Here is a 23,060-nt window from a genome sequence, read left to right on the forward strand (position 1 = left end):
ACCTATTTCTCTGCTATAATTGACACTACCATATTGGTAAGAAAATGTCATTACGAACCACGGCAAAGCCTATTCCTGCAGTTGGCCTATAAATCAGAAATATGGTCAAAGTTATTCTTTACACTATTTGAAATTAAGACAACGGAAACATGCAAACTAAAGCAACTTCTTAAATMAAAAAATCCCATGTCACCAAAAGATCTCTGAAACCTGTAATTCCATTAAAGCACATCTTCAATTACCATCAGTTCTTTTCACAGCCAAGGCAAACCATGAATCTGAAAATCGGAAGGAAGAAATCATGACAACCGGAAACAGAGACAATATCAACGAGTTTACTGGAAAGCATCTCAAAAGCAAACTGTGACATCAGGTTGTGATCATCCTGTTACATTGAAAGCACTTCATGTACATGTCCAACACAGATGTCAACAGAAAGACCGTATGTATAATATGTCAATATACGTTCTTCGACCAAAGACGGCGTCATAAACATCAAGCACCTTTCCCATTTTTATTAACAGCTTATCAAATCTGGAAACAAGACCCGACATCTGCTGGCCTATAGCATTGTAAAGGCTCTATAGACTCTTATAGAGGACATGTAGGTCAACAAGACATAGATTTGATTCACTTTTTATTAAACCTTCCAAAAAAGTGCTTGATAAACGTTTGAAATGAATAGGGTAGTGCTAGACCTCAAACTGAAATGGCATGACCTGGAACTAATAGTTCACACTATAAATGGCCTAGGATTTCCCCATATTTATTTGTTCGTCATTGGACATGTGAAATCGAATGACAAATGCGCCCACATTATACCTCTAACATTTAAAAAGGTACTAGCTTGACATAAATATAGCCTGTCTGACAACGTATACTGTTAGTTCAAAAGTGGATCGTTGAAAACTGAAAGCTATTTGTAAACAAGTAAATGCTGTACACAAGGCATGCAACTCTTTCAAATAGCCTATGGGTGGTGATTAGCTTCAATGGACTTCCTTTATTTTGGTCGTTACTTTTAATAGACTTCCAACTATATTATATTTATACACATCTGCACATACAATCCTGCAATTTTCTTTTATACATTACATAAAAAATCTGACTGATAAATGACACTATAAAGTCTGGACTTTTCCAAATWATTTGATAGAAGATTGACAGAGAGAGACAGCTGAAGACAATTAAAATCAGAGCCAATCATCTTTTATCTTTGAAGAATCCTTGATCTGTGCTACTCTCCCGGATAGTCACTGTCAAAAARTTTGTGGTCACATCAGTCACCAGAACCTTCTCCGCGTTGTTCATGCAAGGCTTCCAAGTCACTTCGTCTGTTTGGCCCAGGATCCGTGACACAGGGATTTTGGCGATGAGTGAAGGCTTCCCCCTCTGTGGAAGCTCTTCGCTGGGTTGATGCACATTCTTTTTGGATAGGTGCTTTAGGTGTGGAGGGGATAAGTAATTTGAGGGGCATTCTTTAGTCCTGCAGGCCTGGGAGTCAGAGCCTATTCTGTGTGAGTGCAACAAGCCCCTRTCTGGGCCGTAGTGCTGCTGTGTGCTCCCACTAGCCACGGGCCTCATCTGCTTGTGGGGATAACCACCCAGCTCCACCTGGTGCCTGTGGGCTAGTTTAATCCCCCTCATCTCAGACCCCCTCTCTTCACCACCAGACAGGCCCAGCTTGGCCAGTTTGAGTGGGCCGTATGTCGCCTGCTCCTCTGCCCTCCTCTTGTGTGGCTCTGTGGCGGCAGAAGTAGCATTGAAGGGATTGTCCTTAAATCGCAGCTTGGGTTTGGGCCCTCTCTTCTTGGGGACAATCACAAAGCCATCGGGGCCTGGGGGCCTCTGGAGGACTGGTTGACGGTGCTCTCGGACTGGTTCTGGRGGCCTGACCCGCACACTCTCACCCCTGTTGACGGTGCTGGGTGGAAAGATGGTGGGGACCACGGCCCTCAGCCCCTCTCGGGCTCTGGGGGTGATGACAKGCTCTGGGGTCGGGTAGGTGACGCGTATCCCCCGGACCGCATCGCTCCTGAACTCGTATGATTTGGCTTTAGCTTTAGCTTGAGCCTAAATGGGGAAGGAAACCAGAGAATAACCACTTTTGAATTGGGGAAAATCTTATCAACAACAAAGATGGAAAATTGAAAGTAGGCTATTGCTGATGGCAATATGGGCAATGTTTYTCCACTGCTCCAATTTCAGTGGGTATAATGTTCTCTTTCATAAGGACAGATTTAAAATGCCAGTTGAGGATACTCTTTATTTGTCATTATAGATATATAATACGAGTATGCCAGCAGCTTTATAATGGCTTAATAAATAATGTGCACTTGCAATTAGCAAAACAATGTTATAACAAAGAGTATAATTGTAACAATACATGTATACAATTATAAATGAAGACAGTAGACAAAAGACAAAATCTTCACTTGGCATAATATCCCCTGAAGAATTTACATGCTACATCAGTTTGTTAGCATTTTTACATTTTCACAATAATTACTTGTTATAAATGTMTTTTCAGCTCAGTTTGAAAACAGCTATTTACAGGCCTGGGTGAGAACCTGCACTCTAAATAAGATGCTGGTATTAAGTMATTTTCATAGTCGGCTCTCGGTAAAGCCTGGTGCATTCGTTTGATGACGTCTTCAGAGTTTAAGATTTYATTCAAAACCAATCTCATACAAACGTTTGGTATTAGCTATAACGATTGCTTTACTGATTATTACACGTCAAAACGTAATAACTTTTAACCGTGCCGAATAATCGATGCACGCCTGAATAGATGAACCCTCGCTTTTATAAGCACATTTTATGTGCCACACGTGTAAACTACATTGAGTTCATTTCGAAATATAAACAATTAACCTGGCATGTTTATTGATCAATTTGGCTACATGTCAATCCAAAACARTTTACCATGATTGGGTTCAATTAGGGTAAAACAAAAATCGAGGTCCATTAGCACCAGCTTAACTAACTAATTTCYCTAAATACACATTCACACCTCCACAAATACACATCCAGCACTAAATATGATTWTGCCTTAATACCAGTACACAAAAGGTGATTCTCATGGGAAAACGTGACATGTGGATCCTTCAAACTTGCACATTCACGTGTCAGTGCAACAACAGMTATTTATTAATTAACCAGATGAAGACCCTGTGGATACATAGTGGGTGGAGACTGGTATGTTTACATGCCACATGCTAGAAATCGTGTCCAATCATGCAGCCATAAATTCAGTAGATTTCATTGCGTGTTGGATGGATTATTTTCAACAATGCATGCATATCAACATAGCTACCTTTAACAGGAATGTCTTCGGTTTCGGGCCTCTCTTTTTGGGCCCAAAGAGTTCCCTTTCGCGCTCTCTGAAACAGCAAGACACCCATTTTGAGTATCAAGAGAGCGAAGTGCAATAGGCGACTTGCGTGACGGATGCATTTTATTTTGCTGTGCYGCTAACATTGCATGCAATGAATGTACAAYATGAACAGGCCCATATCCATACAATTTACCTCTCTTCGAAAGCGACGAAGAGGCGGGAGTCCAAKATATTTTCCTCYGGTTCCCARGTGCTGAATCTATGGAGAAAAATACAATTGACAGGGGTTAGTTTTCCACCACATTGGGAAAGCAAGCATAGATACGGGCTAACGTTAGCTAGCTTGCTAACACTGCAAGCGTGCTGCGCTGACTTTGTCACTAGCATATGGCACCTAGCTAGCAAGCGAACGCTACAGCTAGCAGCCAGCAACATCCATGTAGAAGCAAGGTTCTCTAGCATTAAATTCAACGCAACTTACTTCGGTGACCAGCCCTTCCATTTCACAAGGTATTCCATTCGACCCTGCGTGTCATCAGAAATATAGAAAAGAACGCTTCGTTATGGAACAGCAGTCAAAATAGATTATGCAAGTTAGGAAAATGTGTTTCACATACTCTCCTTATTCGGCGTTTGATGATAGATTCGGCTGCGAAAACCCGTTCCCCAACTGCAGACAGCTCCATGTTTACTTCAATCCAGCTACCGTTAACTAAAGCTTGGTGGTGAACGCTAGATATTTTTCTCCGCTGTCTCGCAGAGTGAATTCCAGACAGCCCATAATACTCCTGCACAGAAAAGACGTCATCAAAGAAATCATGCGTTGCCTAGGAACCGCAGTCAGTGGAACCATTTAGAGAAAGCCCATTGGGTTAGCCGTTGCTACGTACCCGCGGTTGCTAGGTGAGTAGGAGGAGCGTCCACTTCTGAAAATTCTTGAGGGGAAAATGGTGGCTTTAGCGCGGTGGATCAATTACTCGGATTATTCGGTCTTTAAAAACATATGTCGCCAGATATTAAACGCAGAACATGTGCAGAATGAAAATAAATGAACAATGGGAGCAACGTTCCTCAAATGTAATACGCCAAAGAGGTGAAGGAAAGCAGATTGGATGTGTGCACATTTCAGTTATCAGCTGATCTGTCATACAATATTTCAGTGTTAAAGTGCTCTTAATCAATAGCCTAAAGTCATGGTAAGGTAAATTGTATGAGGAGACTAGGAGACAATATAGGCCTAAAGGAAATGTCCTATGTCTAAATAGAACATAGGCTATAGATCACATTCATGTGCAATAGTTTATCCTAGTTCTCTTGATCCCTACAGCGTCATGTACGCTTGTTTATTCCATGTGTAACTCTGTGTTGTTGTTTGTGTCGCACCGCTTTGCTTTATCTTGGCCAGGTCTCAGTTGTAAATGAGAACTTGTTCTCAACTAGCYTACCTGGTTAAATAAAGGTGAAATAAATACAAAATAAAATACAAATGGCTGTTTTAGTTTTGTATTTATTTCTCTTGAAATAAATGGTGTCAATTATAGTCTCCATTCAGTAGGCTATTCGTTCAAACCTAAGCTACAGTTTCCATACACGTTTGACTTCATTTAACGAACACAGTCGAAGATGTCTGAATCTGGGGATCAGAGAACACATTGCACCGTTAGCCTAGTCATAAGTATTTACCTAATTTATAGACTTTAAAGTGTTTGAGTAGGCGATTGCCATCAAATTGTTAGGTAGGACCTCAAATAAAATGAATTAACCTGAACATGAACTTTATACTAATCGGAAAATAACGTAATTATAGCCAACCAAAAAGTTGAGCAAAACAGAAATTGACCTATTGTTTAAGTTAGGGTATGGAAGTAGGCCTATGTAGTCTAATTCATTGAGTAGGGCTAGGCTTCATATAGAAAAATAGRAGTTTAGAATAGAGCTTATAGGCCTATGCATGGGCCTCAATTAATCAACATATTTTCATATTTTCAACACTCAACAAGGGATATATTTAGGTCTATAATTTCCACGAGTCTGTCACTTAAAACTAACCGTAAAATATTGTCCTTTGTGGTCTCTAATCATTCAGTCTCGGAAAATGTGGTCTCTGACTTGAAATAGGTGCTTTAAATAATTAGCTTACTTTCATTACGATCTGCTCAAATAATTAGACACGTGTAATAAATCACGCCATCCTGTTGTTTACACATGCAGCATAAATCAGTCAGCTAGGCCTAATGCGTTTATCCACGTTACAGCAACTGAAGGGGTATGTGGAAAATATAGGCCATTTGTAAAAGCAAGAGGTTTGTCAGACCAAAATAGATAAAATAATAATACTAATATCCTTGTATTTATCATTATTGTTAATTGGATAGGCCTACATATTTATTGTAATTATTTATTTAATTATTAWTAATAATAATAATTATCATATCATTATTATTGTTATTATCTGTATTATCATTACTATGCCAATATTATTTCTCTAAAATAAAATGTATATGGMATTATAGCACAGATTCAAATGAACAGCATACAAAGACTTGTCGGATCAGAAAAAGGTCAATTTCAATAATGTCCCGCGTGTTGGACTATTGTCAAACTTTCCATTCGATTTTTTTTTTGTCAGAGCATTAATTTGTCTATACATGAATTTGCAATGCATTCAACTAAAGGTTAAACTCACAACACCAATTGATTGGCGACAGGTAGGTAGCCTAGCGGTTAGAGGCGAGCAAGCAACTGGAGGGTTGCCAGTTAGAATCCCGGGTCTGGCGGGAAGTGAGCTAGCAACCGAAGGGTTGCTGGTAGGCCTATCAAATCCTAGATTCTATTACCTGCTGTTGTGTCCTTGARCAAGGTACTTAACCCCCCACAACAACAGCTCCCCGGGCGCCCAGTGTGGCAGTCCCCTGCACCTCTCCACAAAACCTGAAGGCCTATATGAAGGGTTTGGGTTAAAAGCAGAAGTCACATTTCGGTTGGACCTTGTTTGCGATTGACCGATAAACTGATYTTCTTAATCTGACAGCTATTTGGCTGATCACACATCTACAAATCATTCGCAAATATATTTAATTGAGGAATAACAATAAGATAACCATATCCTCTTGAAACGTCATATTAATTCARACCTCGTCGCCAAGTTCCCTTAAAGAAAACAAACTCCAAAAGTTAAGATTGATTACCCAAAACGTTTATAGGCCTACATTATGAACTAAATTACACGAACAAAAAGGCATTCATTTAACACAAACATCCTTCCATTTAAGAATATAGGCTTAAATGAATGATGAGGTCCTAATTAGGTTGATTTATGCCCATTCACATAAATAAAGCTATATCAGATAGGATAATCAATCGGATAATATTGCTGTTAAGGCCAACACATGAGTTGAGATGGACGCACAACTATTTGACAAAAAGTATATTGATTAAAAYATATCTCAGATCTCGGCCTTTATTAGGGTCAAAGTGTATTTGCACATGTGAGGAGCGACAACGTTTCCTACAACTTTGGTATTGGCATTGTCTCATTTCAATACGTTTACATTGTCAAAGCTTGCAAAGATCACGAAAGCCTTCATCTTATACTTCTAGACTATAGGCTTTTACTCCCTGGGATCATTTGGCCCTCGTGAGCAACTAGTTTAGGAGACAACTCATATAGGCCTATTATAACATTGTTTCCCTGATAGACCCAGCCATAATCTATTTCAAATCACAGATCTTGACTAATAAACAATACTTAAATACCCGTTCCCGATTGCTCGACAGGAAGGGAGAGAAGAGGTAGGCCTAACGTATAATTGAACAACCTAACTGAGACAGCCTAATGGTTGTTTCAGTGTAGCATGCATGTCAATTTTAATTCATAGCGGACCACCCTAAAGCATAGAGACATGCAGGTCCATGCAACCAGTAACACAAAGCAAATCTCAAATGCGGACTGCATGCCTAAACCACGGAACAGACTCCGCATTGCTTAATTAGACGCCTATAGGTCCATCCTGATCCATTGGGAATGACAATAGGCTAATGGCAATATTGCGCTGACAGGCTGCAATGGATAAGCTGCAATGGATATGGTTGAAACAAAAGACCCCCTCTTTGCCAATCAATGCATGTTATTGCATTGTTTGTTATGATATCAATTAGGCCCACGACGGCATCCATGCAAACACATCAACATCTAGTCAATTACAAGCCATGTCCTAATGTAAATKATCTCAAAATCCCCGTTGGGATAGAAGCAGTACAGGACAAAGACATGCAGAAAATAGGYTAGATGGGCTATTGAACCGTCCCTCGTGTTATTATTCGTCATATACATTAATATTAGGTTTTCATTTTGTCTCTTGTTTTTTTCCACGGGCAAACATGATGCCAGGAATGAATTTTGTGCATCGCTTTACSGGAGGAAAACGGGCTGCGGGACTCTTYGGGGTAAGCATTGGTATCCGCGCGACTGGAGTGCAGCAGTGGTTGCAGCCATATATGGGTGCATGGTCGACCTGTTAGAAGATTATTGGTTCGCTCGTATCTGGGCAACCGCCATTACCCGGCGCTCAGCAAAGCTGAAAAAAACAAACATCATGCAAAGGCAAGGACATCATGTACAAGGGGAAGAACGAATCTTAATTTCTCGTCTTCTATGCAGACACGCGAACACATACTTGCCACAAGCGCGCGCGCACGCACACACGCACTCTGTCTCTCTSTCTCTSTCTCTSTCTCTSTCTCTCTCTCTCTCACACACACAAACACACACACCATCACAMACAGGTATCATGCATTTCAAGTCCTCTGCGCGTATCAACTATTTTTGTTTAGATTTGCATAACAACACAACTTCTTGGGGCTAGTTGTCTAAAAGCTTGGCCAACAGCTGTCACATTTAGCATCGGACATAATTAAAATGTCACCTTTATTTTCGTCCGGTTGGTCATTAAAGGACGTCACATCTATAACCAAGACCTTCAAGCTATTTTCATTAGGCCTTTAACCGAGATCACATTTCCGTCCACACAATTGTGCCAACACAAAAGTTCAATGTTACACTTTTTGCTGATAAGGAGGAGGGATGTGGAATGTGTGCGCAGAGGGAGGGAAMGAGGCATAGGCAACTTCTGTTTGTTTCGATAGAGCTTAATTGTATAAATTACAAGGCCAGCCAGGGTATCTGTGAAAATAATCAATGGTACAAAATGTCACTGAGTTTCATTTGATTTACAAACACATTAAATCCACAAGACCCAGCGCGTTACCATAGACTAGCATATTCACAATGTCAATCCTTTCCAAACATAATTTAGAACAATAAAATTCCCATAGGAACAATTTACAGAGAATGGAATGTATAGGCCTAAATTAAGTAACATTGGTTGCAGAAAAACAACAACATGTGTGAACATTTTGAGATGACTGAAATAGACTGCCAAAAGTGATCACCGCTCTCGCGGATAGGGGTGTGGAATTTGAACACAATTATAAAATATATCTATATCTCTGTGGTTGAAGGCAACAAGAACATCATTTATCTAATAATGTAATGTAATAAAGCAAACGTTCATAGTTTTGTTATATTGCCACATAGCCAACACTTGACAAAATGGGTTGGGTTTGTTCCGTTGGCAGGCTGGTAACATTTTTTACTTTATGGTCTCCAGACAGTTAGGCTACAGATATTAACCTCATAACATTAAGCTATCTCGTTTATTTAATTGACATCCGTTTCGGTGCTGTCACATGCGCCCATTTTAAAACCTCGATAAAAAAATAAGATGGATAGACTAAAAGAGACAGCCATTTTCTCTCTCGTTCTCCGTGCGTTAAGGTGTCGAAAGCAGTTTTTTTTATTCGGGGGCTCCGCGGCAATGGAATGAAATAAAATGGTCGAGAATAAAGGCTTCTGCACTGCGGTTGTGGTTTATCAAGCCGATGGGTTTTTGCGACACATCATCCCTGAAGTTTCGCAATGAGGCGTAGGGGCTAAGGGCAACTTTTGCTCTCGACTGTGCATCTGCGACGACTCTATTTACAGTCAGTCCGCCATGTTGATGATAATTTAACTTGAATTCTTCACACTCTTTATACTGTCCCTAGTTGCGTTTGTAAATCTACTATCTAAAAAAAACTGCATGACAAATAGGGGAAGACGGATGATAAATCGGCCACAGGATGAGCTCATTTGTCATATTTTCCCACATAAATTAGCTTAGCATTGTGGCAAATGCAGGGCATAGCCTATATAGGCTACCATATAAGCCAAAATGTCAACATTTGTTTGCCAACACTGACAAATATGTAGGGTACACAGAAACATTGGCTTTATAGACAAAACAATTACATTTGAATCATGCATGAACAAATAACCAGGAAATACACAGCAACCGCTGATGGATTTATGAATTAGAAAACTTTCAGTGCCATTGTAAAATAACAAACAAATATCATCACTCCAATCCAGTACGGAAAATGCTTCTATAATAAATAGATTTCCTGTCAATCTGCAATTTAGCGTGTGTGTGTGTGTGAGAGAGAGTGTGTGTGTGTGTGTGTGTGTGTGTGTGTTTGTGTGTGTGTGTGTGTGTGTGTGTGTGTGCAGGGGGTGTGTGCAGGGGGTGCAGGTTAGAGAGAGGACATGCTTTACTTCAAACAAATTGGACCAAAAAGTATACCAAACTTTTTTTTAAATAGACCTAAGGGCAGGGACCCACGTTTTCCTTTTCTGGAGAAATTAATGTCAAAGGTGCATGCGAAGTAATTGCAGCAATCTCTGCAATTCGGAAAAATGATTAGACTTACAAAACATGCCATAAAACCCGGTTTTGCAGGTCACTTTGTAGCTASATACCCTGCTTTTTACAATTTGTTACCACATTGTCCATGTAACATCAAAAGGTTTCAAAATCATTTATGAGAATGGATTGGCAGGGGGGAAGAGTTGGCATGAGGAGGCAGATCAAGTTGGTTAGTTGAAGACCGAGATAGTTGCAACTGTATAATTGTTTCACCCTATTCATTCCCATTATTGTGGGCAATGACGGATTTATGAGGATTGGGATTTTTCAGGGTCATATAGCCTTCTTAGGCCTACGTCTGATCAGCTAAACATTGCGTCACCCCCACTTACAAGGTATAAGCTATTTGAGCGTAGCCTATAGATCTAATTGTATCTGCATAGTTTTCAAGGTTAAATTAATTCATGAGGAATTATAGGAGGAGTATAAATGTCTTCCTTCAATAGAAATGGTTCAATGACGCACCATGGTAAATCATCTCGATGGAAATAGGCCTGCAGCCTATAATTATATAGCAATTGTAATACTTCAATAATGCCATCCATTGAATGTTGTTTTTTGGATTATTGTGCCAACTTCTGCAAGTAGGCTACAAGCCCATGGAGCCACCTGATTGCAACAAAACGAATGAATATGCTTGCAAATTAGCCTACATAAGCGACAAAGGCCTCATTGGCCTTACGTGTGTTGATAAATAGGCTTTCTTTCTTCAGTTGCAAATTGACAAACCGTTTTGTTGGACAGCTTCATCCACGTTGTGAATGAAACCATATGCATCCAAGGTGGATTTCATAGGCCTAGGCTAGAAACTCAGTCATTTACTCACATGTGAACAACAACCATGGATTATGGGGTTGTACCCTGGAAGAAGGTAGCTGACTAAACTCAACTCCACCGTGAAGGAAGTCTCTGAATAACTCCAGCAACAGAGTTGAGTAGAGACCAGGCTTTGTGGAATTCAGCTCTGACTACTTCCATTTGCCCAAGGTCAATACAACACTTTTGCAAATGTATAAAACGCTTCCCTTGTACCTTTCTTCGTCATCTGTAGTTGCATGCCTTTTTTTTGTTTGCTGAAATCCATACTTTTTCAATAAACATTAATCATATACAACCGCAGACTTTTTGCTCATTGCTGTTGCTCTAAGATGGGACCTCAGCACAAATGTGCATGTGCTAATTGAATCCCAACAAGGAAACAGTCCGTGGTTGTATTTGATTAATGTTTAATTCAAAAGTATTGATTTCAGCAAACAAAGAAAGGCATGCAACTACAGATGACAAACATAGGTACAAGGTAAGTGTTTCATAATTTTAAAATKTTGAAGTATTGACCTTGGGTGAATAGGTGGAGTTGGTGGATTTCATCAGAAACAACCTTCACCGTAGAGTTGAGTTTCGTCAGCTTGGAATAAGGAATTAGATAAGATACTGTCCTTCAACATTTACTGTATATACACTACCGTTCAAAAGTTTGAGGTCACTTAGAAACGTCCTTGTTTTTGAAAGAAAGAAGAAAAAAAAAATTGTCCAGTATTCTTGTCCAGTTTCTTGTGAAACTCGTCAGTCTATTCTTGTTCTGAGAAATGAAGGCTATTCCATGTGAGAAATTGCCAAGAAACTGAAGATCTCGTACAACGCTGTGTACTACTCCCTTCACAGAACAGCGCAAACTGGCCCTAACCGGAATAGAAAGATGGGTGGGAGGCCCCGTTGCACAACTGAGCAAGAGAACAAGTACATTAGAGTGTCTAGTTTGAGAAACAGACACCTCACAAGTCCTCACCTGGCAGCTTCATTAAATAGTACCCGCAAAACATCAGTCTCAACGTCAACAGTGAAGAGGTGACTCCAGGATGCTGGCCTTCTAGGCAGATTTGCAAAGAAAAAGCCATATCTCAGACTGGCCAATAAAAACATCACGCAATCATGCATACAATAGTCATTTACAACATTAAAAACTTATTCGGGATTGGTGTCCCTTCCACGGGACGGTTGAGCTAACGTAGGCTAATGCGATTAGCATAAGGTTGTAAGTAACAAGATTTTTTTCCAGGACATAGACATATCTGATATTGGCAGAAAGCTTAAATTCTTGTTAATCTAACTGCTCTGTCCAATTTACAGTAGTTATTACAGTGAACGAATACCATGCTGTTGTTTGAGGAGAGTGCACAATTTTCAACATGAAAAGTTATTTTAATAAACAAATTAGGTACATTTGGGCAGTCTTGATACAAAAGTGAACAGAAATGCAATGGTTCATTGGATCAGTCTAAAACTTTGCACATACACTGATGCCATCTAGTAGCCAAAATCTAAATTGCAGCTGGGCTGGAATAATACATTATGGCCTTTCTCTTGCATTTCAAAGATGATGGTACAAAAAAAATACAGACAGTTGTTTTTTTCTTTGTATTATCTTTAACCAGATCTAATGTGTTATATTCGACTACATTTCTTTCACATTTCCATAAACTTCAAAGTGTTTCCTTTCAAATGGTACCAAGAATATGCATATCCTTGCTTCAGGGCCTGAGCTACAGGCAGTTAGATTTGGGTATGTCATTTTAGGCGAAAATTGAAAAAAAGGGACCAATCCTTAAGAGTAATGTCTACACTGTATTTCTGATCAATTTGATGTCATTTTAATGGACCAAAAACGTGTTTTTCTTTCAAAGACAAGGACATTTCTAATTGACCCCAAACTTTTGAACGGCAGTGTATCTATTTGAAACTGACCATGGATGAGATGTCATCTGAAACTAGGAGAGCTTATTGTAAAAGAGCATGAAGTTAGGTTACTGTGATTGTCCTTAGGCCTATATGCATTTGCCCCAACGCCTTTGACACAACTTAAAGCACTATTGCATAATGAGTGTGACCAACACATATGTCTACAGAGTTCTCTAGCCTGCTGCTAACCTTTGTGCATCAAGAAAGAATCTCAACTCAGCAGGCAGGGCCGGCCCTAGGCATAAGCGACACCCCTCCATACCTCCCCAATTTTTTGTTTGTTTGGTGAATTAGTCTAGGCCATGTATCTAAACTTGTAGTAACCATGGTCGAATTACTGACCAGGCACGCAGGGCACGTGCCCAGGGGACCTGACTTCCAGGGGACCTGACTTCCAGGGGACCTGACTTCCAGGGGGCCCCCATTTCTATAGTTATTCACAGTGGTGGAAAAAGTACCCAATTGTCATACTTGAGTAAAAGTAAAGATACCTTAATAGAAAATGATTGAAGTAAAAGTGAAAGTCACTCAGTAAAATGCTACTTGAGTAAAAGTCTAAAAGTATTTAGTTTGAAACATACTTAAGTATCAAAAGTAAATGTAATTGCTAAAATATACTTAAGTGTCAAAAGTAAAAGTATGAATAATTTCATATTAATTATATGAAGCAAACCAGACGGCATCATTTTCTTGTTTATTTTAATTTACGGATAGCCAGGGCCACGCTCCAAACAAAGCATGTATTTTGTGAGTCCGTCAGATCAGAGGCAGTAGCAGGGATGTTCTCTTGATAAGTGTATGAACCCAAGTACTTTTGGGTGTCCTGGAAAATGTATGAAGTAAAAAGTATATCATTTTCTTTATGAATGTATGAAGTAAAAGTAAAAGTTGTCAAAAATATAAATAGTCAAGTAAAGTACAGATACCCCCAAAAACTACTTAAGTAGTACTTTTATTTTTACTTAAGTACTTTAAACCACTGGTTAGTCACTCTCACTCACCATATTACATTGGAATAAGACATGGCAATAAGCCACAAAAATGTTTTGCCCGCAAAGTGGAGGGGGCCCAACAAAATTTTGCTTAGGGTTCCCAAAAGGCTAGGGCCAGCCCTGCAGCAGGCCAGGAAGCGAGGTTAGTACTGCATCTATTTTAACCTCCAGTGCAAGAAGCAAGTCCTGCGGTTTCTACAAGATTGTGTTGCAAGACCGCAGTTCATCGTCTTTTGCTCACCCGAAGACACCCTCGAAACAATGTAGATCTGCATCACCCTAACATCTGATCATGCATAGTCACGTAGCCCAAAAAGAAGAGATTCGCCCCATAACTTTCTTACAATTTTATTCTTGCAAAAACACATCAGAAGAAGCCTTTTCAGTTTAGTCTGCTCACATAAACAACAAAGTCCCTCTTAAAAGCAGTTACAATGCATATTTGAAGAACCATGTGCTGTAAGGSTTTTCAAACAGAACACTGAGAAGGTCCCATTAATTCATGTTTTTTGATGATACCAGAATAGGCTACAGACTAGCCTAGGGTACCATATACCATGCCCTTGAAATGAAAACACTGAATGCAATTGAAATATTAACAGTGTTATAAAACTGTTATAGGCTCAAGTTAACAGTGTTATAAGCCCACAAAAGGCCATAGGCCTATCAAACTCATGAGTATTAGAGTGCAGGCTATGAGAACATSGTYCATAATGACTTCTGTGCTTCTAGTCATGACGGAGAATGAAGAAAACGGTGTGAACAAAAGAATAGCCGGACATTTCCTTAAATGCATTGAACATTAAAGACCACCTGTGTTAACTGTAATGTTGATTTAATCACCCATAGTTTACATTCTGAATATGACATGTAGGTGAATTCATCATTACTTCAACAAAATGTCAATGTGATTGTTAGTTGATGTGCAAGACCTTCTAAAGTTAATACGATATAGATCATTTCCAACTTCCCTTCATGTTTCTCATTAATGGTGAATAGCTACAATAAATAGGATCAATTATAAACATAGCATTATTTTTTTAAATTAATAATATCCATGTTATGGGTCTTGAAGAAAGAACTAGGCCAATGGGACTTGAATTGATATTTAAAATGCCACATTGTTACAGCACTACAGGGAATGAATGATATTAGTGGGTATTTCACATATTTACAATAATTGAAACCAGTAATATCTATCTTCCTAAACATTAACCTCAGATAAGAGGCTAAGGCCACCCCCTTCGCAGCAGCCATTCACCCCCCTCAGCCAGCCTACAACAGTGCAAAGTACATGTTAACTCTAAGCTCCTTCATTGACTTGTGCAGTTTGACCCGGGAGGCCCTGWTTGTTTGGCTCTCCTGATCTGTCCAAGCAATGGACTTCTATCTTCCTTGTTTGAATATGTCCATCTTGCAAACACACACATACAGTACCAGTCAAAAGTTTGGACACACCTACTTATTCCAGGGTTTTTCTTTATTTTTCTCTATTTTCTACATTGTAGAATAATAGTGAAGWYATCAAAACTATGAAACACCACATATGGAATCATGTAGTAACCAAAAAAGTGTGAAACAAATCAAAATAGATTTTAGATTTGAGATTCTTCAGAGTAGCCACCATTTGCCTCGATGACAGCTTTGCACACTCTTGGCAGTCTCTCAACAAGCTTCATGAGGTAGCCACCTGGAATGCATTTCAATTAACAGGTGTGCCTTGTTAAAAGTTAATTTGTGGAACTTTTTTCCTTCTTAATGCGTTTGAGCCAATCAATTGTGTTGTGACAAGGTAGGGTTGGTTTACAGAAGGTAGCCCTATTTGGTAAAAGACCAAGTCCATATTATGGCAAGAATAGCTCAAATAAGCAAAGAGAAATGACAGTCCATCATTACTTTAAGACATGGAGCTCAGTCAATGCAGAAACTTTTAAAGTTTCTTCAAGTGCAGTCGCAAAAACCATCAAGCACTATGATGAAACTAGCTCTCATGAGGACCGTCACAGGAAAGGAAGATTCAGAGTTACCTCTGCTGTAGAGGATAGGTTCATTAGTTACCAGCTTCAGAAATTGCAGCACAAAAAAAAACTTCACAGAGTTCAAGTAACAGACACATCTCAACATCAACTGTTCAGAGGAGACTGTGTGAATCAGGCCTTCATGGTCAAATKTCTGCAAAGAAACCACTACTAAAGGACACCAATAATAAGAAGAGACTTGCTTGGGCCAAGAAACACGAGCAATGGACATTAGACCGGTGGAAATCTATCCTTTGGTCTGATGAGTCCAAATTTGAGATGTTTAGTTTCTACCACCATGTCTTTGTGAGATGCAGAGTAGGTGAACGGATGATCTCCGCATGTGTGGTTCCCACTGTGAAGCATGGAGGAGGAGGTGTGATGGTGTGGGGGTGCTTTGCTGGTGACACTGTCAGTGATTTATTTAGAATTCATGGCACACTTAACCAGTATGGCTACCACAGCATTCTGCAGCGATACTCCAACCCATCTGGTTTGCGCTTAGTGGGACTATCATTTGCTTTTGAACAGGACAATGACCCAAAAACACACCTCCAGGCTGCGTAAAGGCTATTTGACCAAGAAGGAGAGTGCTGCATCAGATGACCTGGCCTCCACAATCACCAGACCTCAACCCAATTGAGATGGGTTGGGATGAGTTGGACCCCAGAGTCGAAGAAAAGCTCAGCATATGTGGGAACTCCTTCGAGACTGTTGGAAAATCATTCCTCATGAAGCTGGTTGAGAGAATGCCATGAGTGTGCAAAGCTGTCATCAAGGCAAAGGGTGKCTACTTTGAATAATCTCAAATCTAAAACACTTTTTTGGTTACTACATGATTCCATATGTGCTATTTCATAGTGTTGATGTCTTCACTATTACTCTACAATGTAGAAAATAGTAAAAATAAAGAAAAACCCTTGAATGAGTAGTTGTGTCCAAATTTTGACTAGTACTGCACATGTGCAAACACGGCCCATCATTTTGCAACCTCGCTACACATGTACGCACAGACACACACACGTATTCACTTGCGTGCACAAACACCACACACAGGCAAATAAACCGAAAGAGGGTGTCATTTACCAATAATCAATATATAGACTTTTTCTTTCTCAATATATAGACCTTAAACAAAGACTGTAAAGCAAAACGGATATAAAGCCTCTATAAAAAGTAAATAATTATTTACAAGAGTAAGTGCTTTTTCACTGAGCCCTGATACCATTTGTCAAATAGCATATACTAAAGTAGTTTGTAACTCAATTAGAAGCTTACATCATCAAGTATGACAAGAACTCGGGGGCTCATTTAGAGAATGATAGCCAAAGCTACGTACATACAAATTATAGAAGGGTTAGGAACCCGAAACAAAATGAATCTCAACCCCACTAAATGCAAACTGTAAGGGCTCTTATTTACATTCAAACATCTGAAAATACCAATATGTTCCAACACACATTTGTACATATTCACACATTTGCTATTAGTCCCTCGTCCTCAGATCGTCTTTTTCAGCTTCGTTACACTGTAACGTATTCCTTAAATGTCACCGTGAGACAGTTTGTTGTAATATCCGTGATGACTATATTCCCAAGGAAAGGCTTGAATGAAGGAAAAGGCTCCTCCTCCACAGTATGTTCTGTTGTGATAGCCAATGGYGGTTTTGTCTGTTCTGCAGTCTTCTCCTCCTCAGCAGAAGGAGCCACCTGTGTCTCTGTGGGAACTGGAGCCTCCCCTCTGGACCTCACACAGCTGAGGTCCATGGGCTCGTCCTGGTTAGACTCCAGGAAGTCATAGTCCTGGTGGCCATTGTGGCTATGGTGGCCATTTTGGTCCATGGAGTTGCTCTGAGGCGGTGAGGACACAGTGCAGGGTGCACTGATACTCCGGGAGTTTAGAAACCGTTTACAGCCACCCCGGTCCTCGCCCTTGTCTGCCTCTGAAAGGTGACGTTTCAGGGCTGGAGAGGAGCCGTTTACTGGCTGAGTCCTTCTATGAACTCCCATCTCAAAGGGCCAAGGGGCAAGGTTAGGTTTGGTGGTCAGCCTCAGGGGCTGCTCTGTCGCACTAAGCTCCATTTTGGGTGAGTCAACCTTCTCAGCAGGACACTTAAATACGTTAGATCCGTTAGATCCTGAGTTGAGGACGTGTAACTTAACGTCTTTGTTGCAGTCTTTCGCGAATCCGTTGGTGAGACCCAGTTTCTGGACGAGCCTCATCTTTTCAAGTTGATTTTCTGCAGCATCATCATCATTGTCCGGCTGCGGTTCGTCAAGKGTTTCCACATCTCCGTTTTTAATCCTTGCCGCCTGCATGCCGTTCTCCATGTACTTGCTCATGACAATGACGATGCGTCCATTCTTGTTTTTGTTCTTGACAATCTTCAGCTTGCTGTCGCTGACATCGTTGGCCTTCAACAGCGGTGCGTCCTCTTTGGCCGTGGCCTTGCTCTGCTCCGATTCGCCACTGTGGTCGTTGAGGTGAGCCGGAAGCTTCTTTAGCTCCATGGTGATATCCTTGACTTTGCTCAGGCAGCCAGAGTCCTTGTCCCGGACCCACTTCTGCTGCAGCGCAGGAGGCAGGTTCCAGCTGTGGTTGGTGGGCAGTTCTGGAGCTTTGGTGGCCTCCCTGGGCTTCATGCACTGGGTGCTGTCATACATCTTGGGGTCAGGCTGGTAGTGGTGATGTTTCTTGCTGTTGAGCTGGTAGTAGAGCTTCTTCTTTCCGTTGGCCTGCTGYTCGGCCTCCCTCTCCTTGGCCAGCAGGGGCTGGTACTGGTGGTGCTTCTTGCTGTTCAGCTGGTACTGCTGGGTCTGCGAGCGCAGTGTCTGGATGGGGTCCACTTTCTGCCGGTTGTCCTCGTCCAGGGTGGTCTCCTGAAGGCCTGAGAGAACGCTGGATCTCCGGGCAAAGGACGGGACCTGAGAAAAACACAGCTGTTAGTTAACTGATAGAGCGGACWTGTTGACATGACTATCTGACTGACTTTCTCTCTGTAATGAAGGTTAGAAAAATGCCATCATCAAATGGTGCCCTCTAGATGACCTTTGAGTGAGTCCTGAGCCCTAAACTTGTGTTTAGTTCKAAACTTGTGTTTAGTTCTGTGAGGGCCTTTCATACATATTTTGTCAGCCCTCCCGCCCTCCTGGCCACCAGAGTTACATTTCAGAGTGGCTCCTATAGCCGCTCTGACCTCAGCTCTGAGGAATGCCATAGACTGCTTTGTGCCCCATCACTGACTTCCTCCTATGTGTTACCACCAACACCGCCCTGAGAGGAAAAAACACTACCTAGAGGGGGTTCCTTTTGCTCTTTCGATTTGTGATTGATGTCTAGATGTACTTTTCAGTCACTGCTTTAAGATTGAAGAGATTTTGGAGACCTAATCTACCCAGTCTATCAACAGCATGTGCCCCTAATCTATATGATAGTCATTCAGATTTTAACACCTATTCTGTAGTCTTATAAAGGACTTAGAATTCTTATAAAGCCTGTCTCAATTAAATAATGTGTTGGTCTTAGTGCTGGATGGCAAAGATTTACTCGTAATCTCTTACAGTAACATTAATAGTAACATGTATTTTATCAAATGTATAGTAATCAAGGAGTTAATTGTCACCCTCCAAAATATGTGAAGACTCACCTGGCCGATCAGGTGCTTTGGCTTTGGCCCTCTTTTGCGATATCCCATAAGCTGCTCGTATCTCTCCCTGTGAAAGAGAGAAAACACCACCATGTCACTCAAACCATCCACAATAATACATGATTTAGTAGTTAACAACATAATGTAACAGAGTTAGGCAGCAGGGGGGGGGGGGGGTTCATTGATATTTCAAATCTTATTGGAATTTAAACTGTATTTAGGTCAGAATCCAGTACTTTAACTACAAAAAGGGGACTACACACACAATAAAGTACTTTCATTGCTAATGCAATGATGATGTACTAACAATAATGAAATACACTAATGCAATGCCGTAATTTAAGGGAAAATCCCATGCACAATTTAATCCTAATTGGTGACATGAAACATCAGTGCAATACCCCTCAGTCATATCCCCATGTTTACCACTAGATCCTCTAACTGAACCCATGAGACACGAATTACAAATATCATACTTAATGTAGTGTAGAGTTTACAGGCATATAACCTTATTACTTGTTTACCAAGCGTTGCTGCATATCAAAGTCCTTCTCATGTCAAGTAATGTATGGTTTAGGCCGGACTAAATCTGTATTACTACAAAAATAATTTCCACATGGAATGAATAGTTTTCCAGTTCAACATTCAATCCATATAAGGATGGAATAGATTCAGGGTCTGAATGAACTACACATCTATAGACTATGTAACTGGTGGATAGGATACTTTTCCTATAGTCCACTGTTTTCCATGCTTTCTCAAGAGCAGTAATTCAATACCCAATGAGTACTGCTGTCAACCCACCCCCCCTTCCTCCTCGAGCACATCTAATTACCGTGGCGACTCAGTATATTTTCATAGCCTGGTACTCTGCCCGGTGAGGCCCCTGGAGAGTCACGTAATTAGCTACAATAAAAACTCCCCCGTTCAGAGACAGAGATAATGGCGAAAACAGACACCGCCCTCCGTCAACATTTTCCCTACTGAGTGACCGGTCTCTGTTAAAAGCTGGTGTGCGCACACGCCGGGAGAGGATGACAGCAATCCCGACGACAGGCCGAGTCACTGCATGGTTTTTGCGCCATAGTGCAGTTGTAGTTRTGTGTTCACGTCCAGAAAACCCCCCCACGGGAGGYTTAGCAATTACCGGTTAACAGTAACGCCTGTCCAGCAAACAAGACATCTTGAAAAGGCACAACGGTGTTTTCAAGCGGAAGCTTCTACGGTTGTTACAGGAATATCGCCTATAATTAGAAGCCTAGGGCACTTTTTTGTCTAATGTTGTTCTCAGTGCCTTCYTCATCCAATACATGGTGAGATGAAGCGGGGATGGGGGACAAGACAAAGCATGCTGTCAAGGAATATTTGGCCCTGGTGTCTGCATAAGCATACAGCCTGTGAAAGATGATAGCCTATTGTGGTATGGGCAAACTAAAATCAATCAATCTATTATTATAGGCCTAAGAATATCACATAGGGACAATTCATTGTCCAATATGGCCGACCACAAAATTGTAACAGTCATACGCAATCTTTCAAGAATGTTTTCAATCCGATTTGTGTGGTCACTGTGTAGGCCTACTGCTATTGTAGGCCTACTGCTATTGTAGGCCTATTGAGATAAAAAAAAAAAAAACGTTTTTACTTGTGATTGCATCATGCCCTTTTTAGGGATTTGAAAAGTTTTGACATTGCCATAGGAAAATGTAATTCAATTAGGGCACATTTTACGCACACCACGGGATAGAAGTGGTGCGCTGTGCGCGCACACGCACAGAGCAGCGCCCCCCACCCCCATTGACTACACAAGGTCGGCACGTCAAATCGAGTCTGTCAAACTCACCTGTTTTGGAAAGCGTCAAGCAGCCGCGGGTCGAGAATGTTTTCTTCTGGTTCCCATGTGTTATATCTATTAAGACAGAAAGTAGGACAGAGAGAGACAGAGAGAGAGACAGAGAGAGAGAGAGAGAGAGAGAGACAGAGAGAGAGACAGAGAGAGAGACAGAGAGAGAGACAGAGACAGAGACAGAGACAGAGACAGAGAGAGAGCGAGAGCGAGACATTAATATCAACAGAGGTCGCCTTCTATCAACCAAACTATAACCATATATCAAATGTGGCCGTCATCTGCTTGGTCGCTGACGGAATCCGTTGTAAAGTAGCTAGGCAACTTCTGTAATCAGGTTAGCTGTTAACAGTTAGCAGTCAGTCTTGACCAAATAGGGCTATATCAAAACCTAAACATTATGCATATTATTGATAGATATGTAATAAAGTAAGAGCAAAGTGTAGCCTATACTCTGGAAATAGGTCATTATAAAGTGTTAATAATTGCTAGGAAGTATATTTCAGAGAGTCAACACAAGCAAATCGGTTACTTTATGGGAATCATGAGGGTGATTAGGGTAACGTGGGGTAACAAGCCCCCGGGGTAACTGCCTCCCCATATATATATTCAAATTACGTTAGATCTATAAACTTTTTATAGATATACCATTAGGGCAATCATATTGCAAGTCCAAATCATCTACAAATAACTTCATTGAGTTACAGTCATTTTCTTTATACTGTAGGATGATTTGGGCRTGATTTGGTGTGAAAATAAAGAGAGGAACCTTAAATCAAAACMTCATAGTGAGGACATTAATAGTGAGATGTGCAATGCCATTTTGCTTAATTATTAGATTTATTTAATTTAAATAAGATTTTAAGAGTTAATTACTAGAAAATGTTCTTGGGGGTTAGTTACCCCACGTTACCTTCATTTTCGCTCAACACATAAATTAGTGATGGTATCCTAAGCGCCATCGATCGAATCAAACATTCGCTTCAACGCGCGCAAAGACGCACGCGCCACACACACACACACACACACACACAAACACCAACACACACTTGAAAACTTGAAATATGAATTTGCATTACTAAGGTAGTACTAAAGTAGGCTATAGTATTTTCAAAGCTAACTTACTTTGGAGACCATCCTCGCCACTTGACTAGGTATTCCATCCTCCCCTATACGGAGATGAGAGAACATATTGGTTAATTTGATTATAAGCGGTTCTTTGACATTTTATAGTCTATCTGCAAAATCACAACAACAACAYAATTTACTTCCATCAATTACGCAATATATTGCATAGCGATACCAAATAWCCCTGTTTGTGGATATTGAGCAATCATATATTTCAAGTGTTTTCAAACCTTTCGATTACGCTTCTTCTCGATGCTCTCCACCGCAAAGACGTGCTCTCCCGCGGCGGGTAGCTCCATTTTCGATGCAAGGGGAAGATTTCTCTTCCAAAGGCTGTAGAAAATGTCACCCTGCCCGCTTTTGTGCTGTTTTTCCGTCGTTCAAATTGATACGGGAGATTTCCCTTCACTCCGATCTTCCCTCTCTTTCCCTCTCACTCTAGTCGGAATTCGTTGGCAGCGGCAGTGCGATACGTTTTGCTTTGCACACGAGAAGGGATTGCAGAAAACAGTTCATGCAAAGAGCCATTGATGTGACGTCAGGAGGAGGAGGCG

General features: G+C 40.8%; 2 protein-coding genes across 2 annotated transcripts; both read right to left on the bottom strand.

Annotated features, from left to right (window-relative positions):
- Nucleotides 1-321: 321 nt before the first annotated feature.
- LOC111954549 (chromobox protein homolog 8) lies at nucleotides 322-4,114 on the bottom strand. The gene is made up of 6 exons (XM_070434679.1): nucleotides 3,955-4,114; nucleotides 3,819-3,862; nucleotides 3,531-3,596; nucleotides 3,317-3,383; nucleotides 727-2,073; nucleotides 322-692 (listed from the first exon to the last, which is right to left on the bottom strand). Exons 1-5 carry the CDS (start codon nucleotides 4,021-4,023, stop codon nucleotides 1,204-1,206), a joined length of 1,116 nt encoding a protein of 371 aa, XP_070290780.1. The 5' UTR covers nucleotides 4,024-4,114; the 3' UTR covers nucleotides 322-692; nucleotides 727-1,203.
- Nucleotides 4,115-14,200: 10,086 nt separating this feature from the next.
- LOC111953935 (E3 SUMO-protein ligase CBX4) lies at nucleotides 14,201-23,049 on the bottom strand. The gene is made up of 5 exons (XM_023973451.2): nucleotides 22,737-23,049; nucleotides 22,504-22,547; nucleotides 21,376-21,441; nucleotides 19,533-19,599; nucleotides 14,201-18,810 (listed from the first exon to the last, which is right to left on the bottom strand). The coding sequence occupies exons 1-5, from the start codon at nucleotides 22,803-22,805 to the stop codon at nucleotides 17,410-17,412; spliced, it is 1,647 nt and encodes a 548-aa protein (XP_023829219.1). The 5' UTR covers nucleotides 22,806-23,049; the 3' UTR covers nucleotides 14,201-17,409.
- Between the last annotated feature and the right edge of the window lie 11 nt (nucleotides 23,050-23,060).

The sequence above is a fragment of the Salvelinus sp. IW2-2015 genome, linkage group LG1 (genome assembly GCF_002910315.2).
Source record: "Salvelinus sp. IW2-2015 linkage group LG1, ASM291031v2, whole genome shotgun sequence".
Lineage (NCBI taxonomy): Eukaryota > Metazoa > Chordata > Actinopteri > Salmoniformes > Salmonidae > Salvelinus > Salvelinus sp. IW2-2015.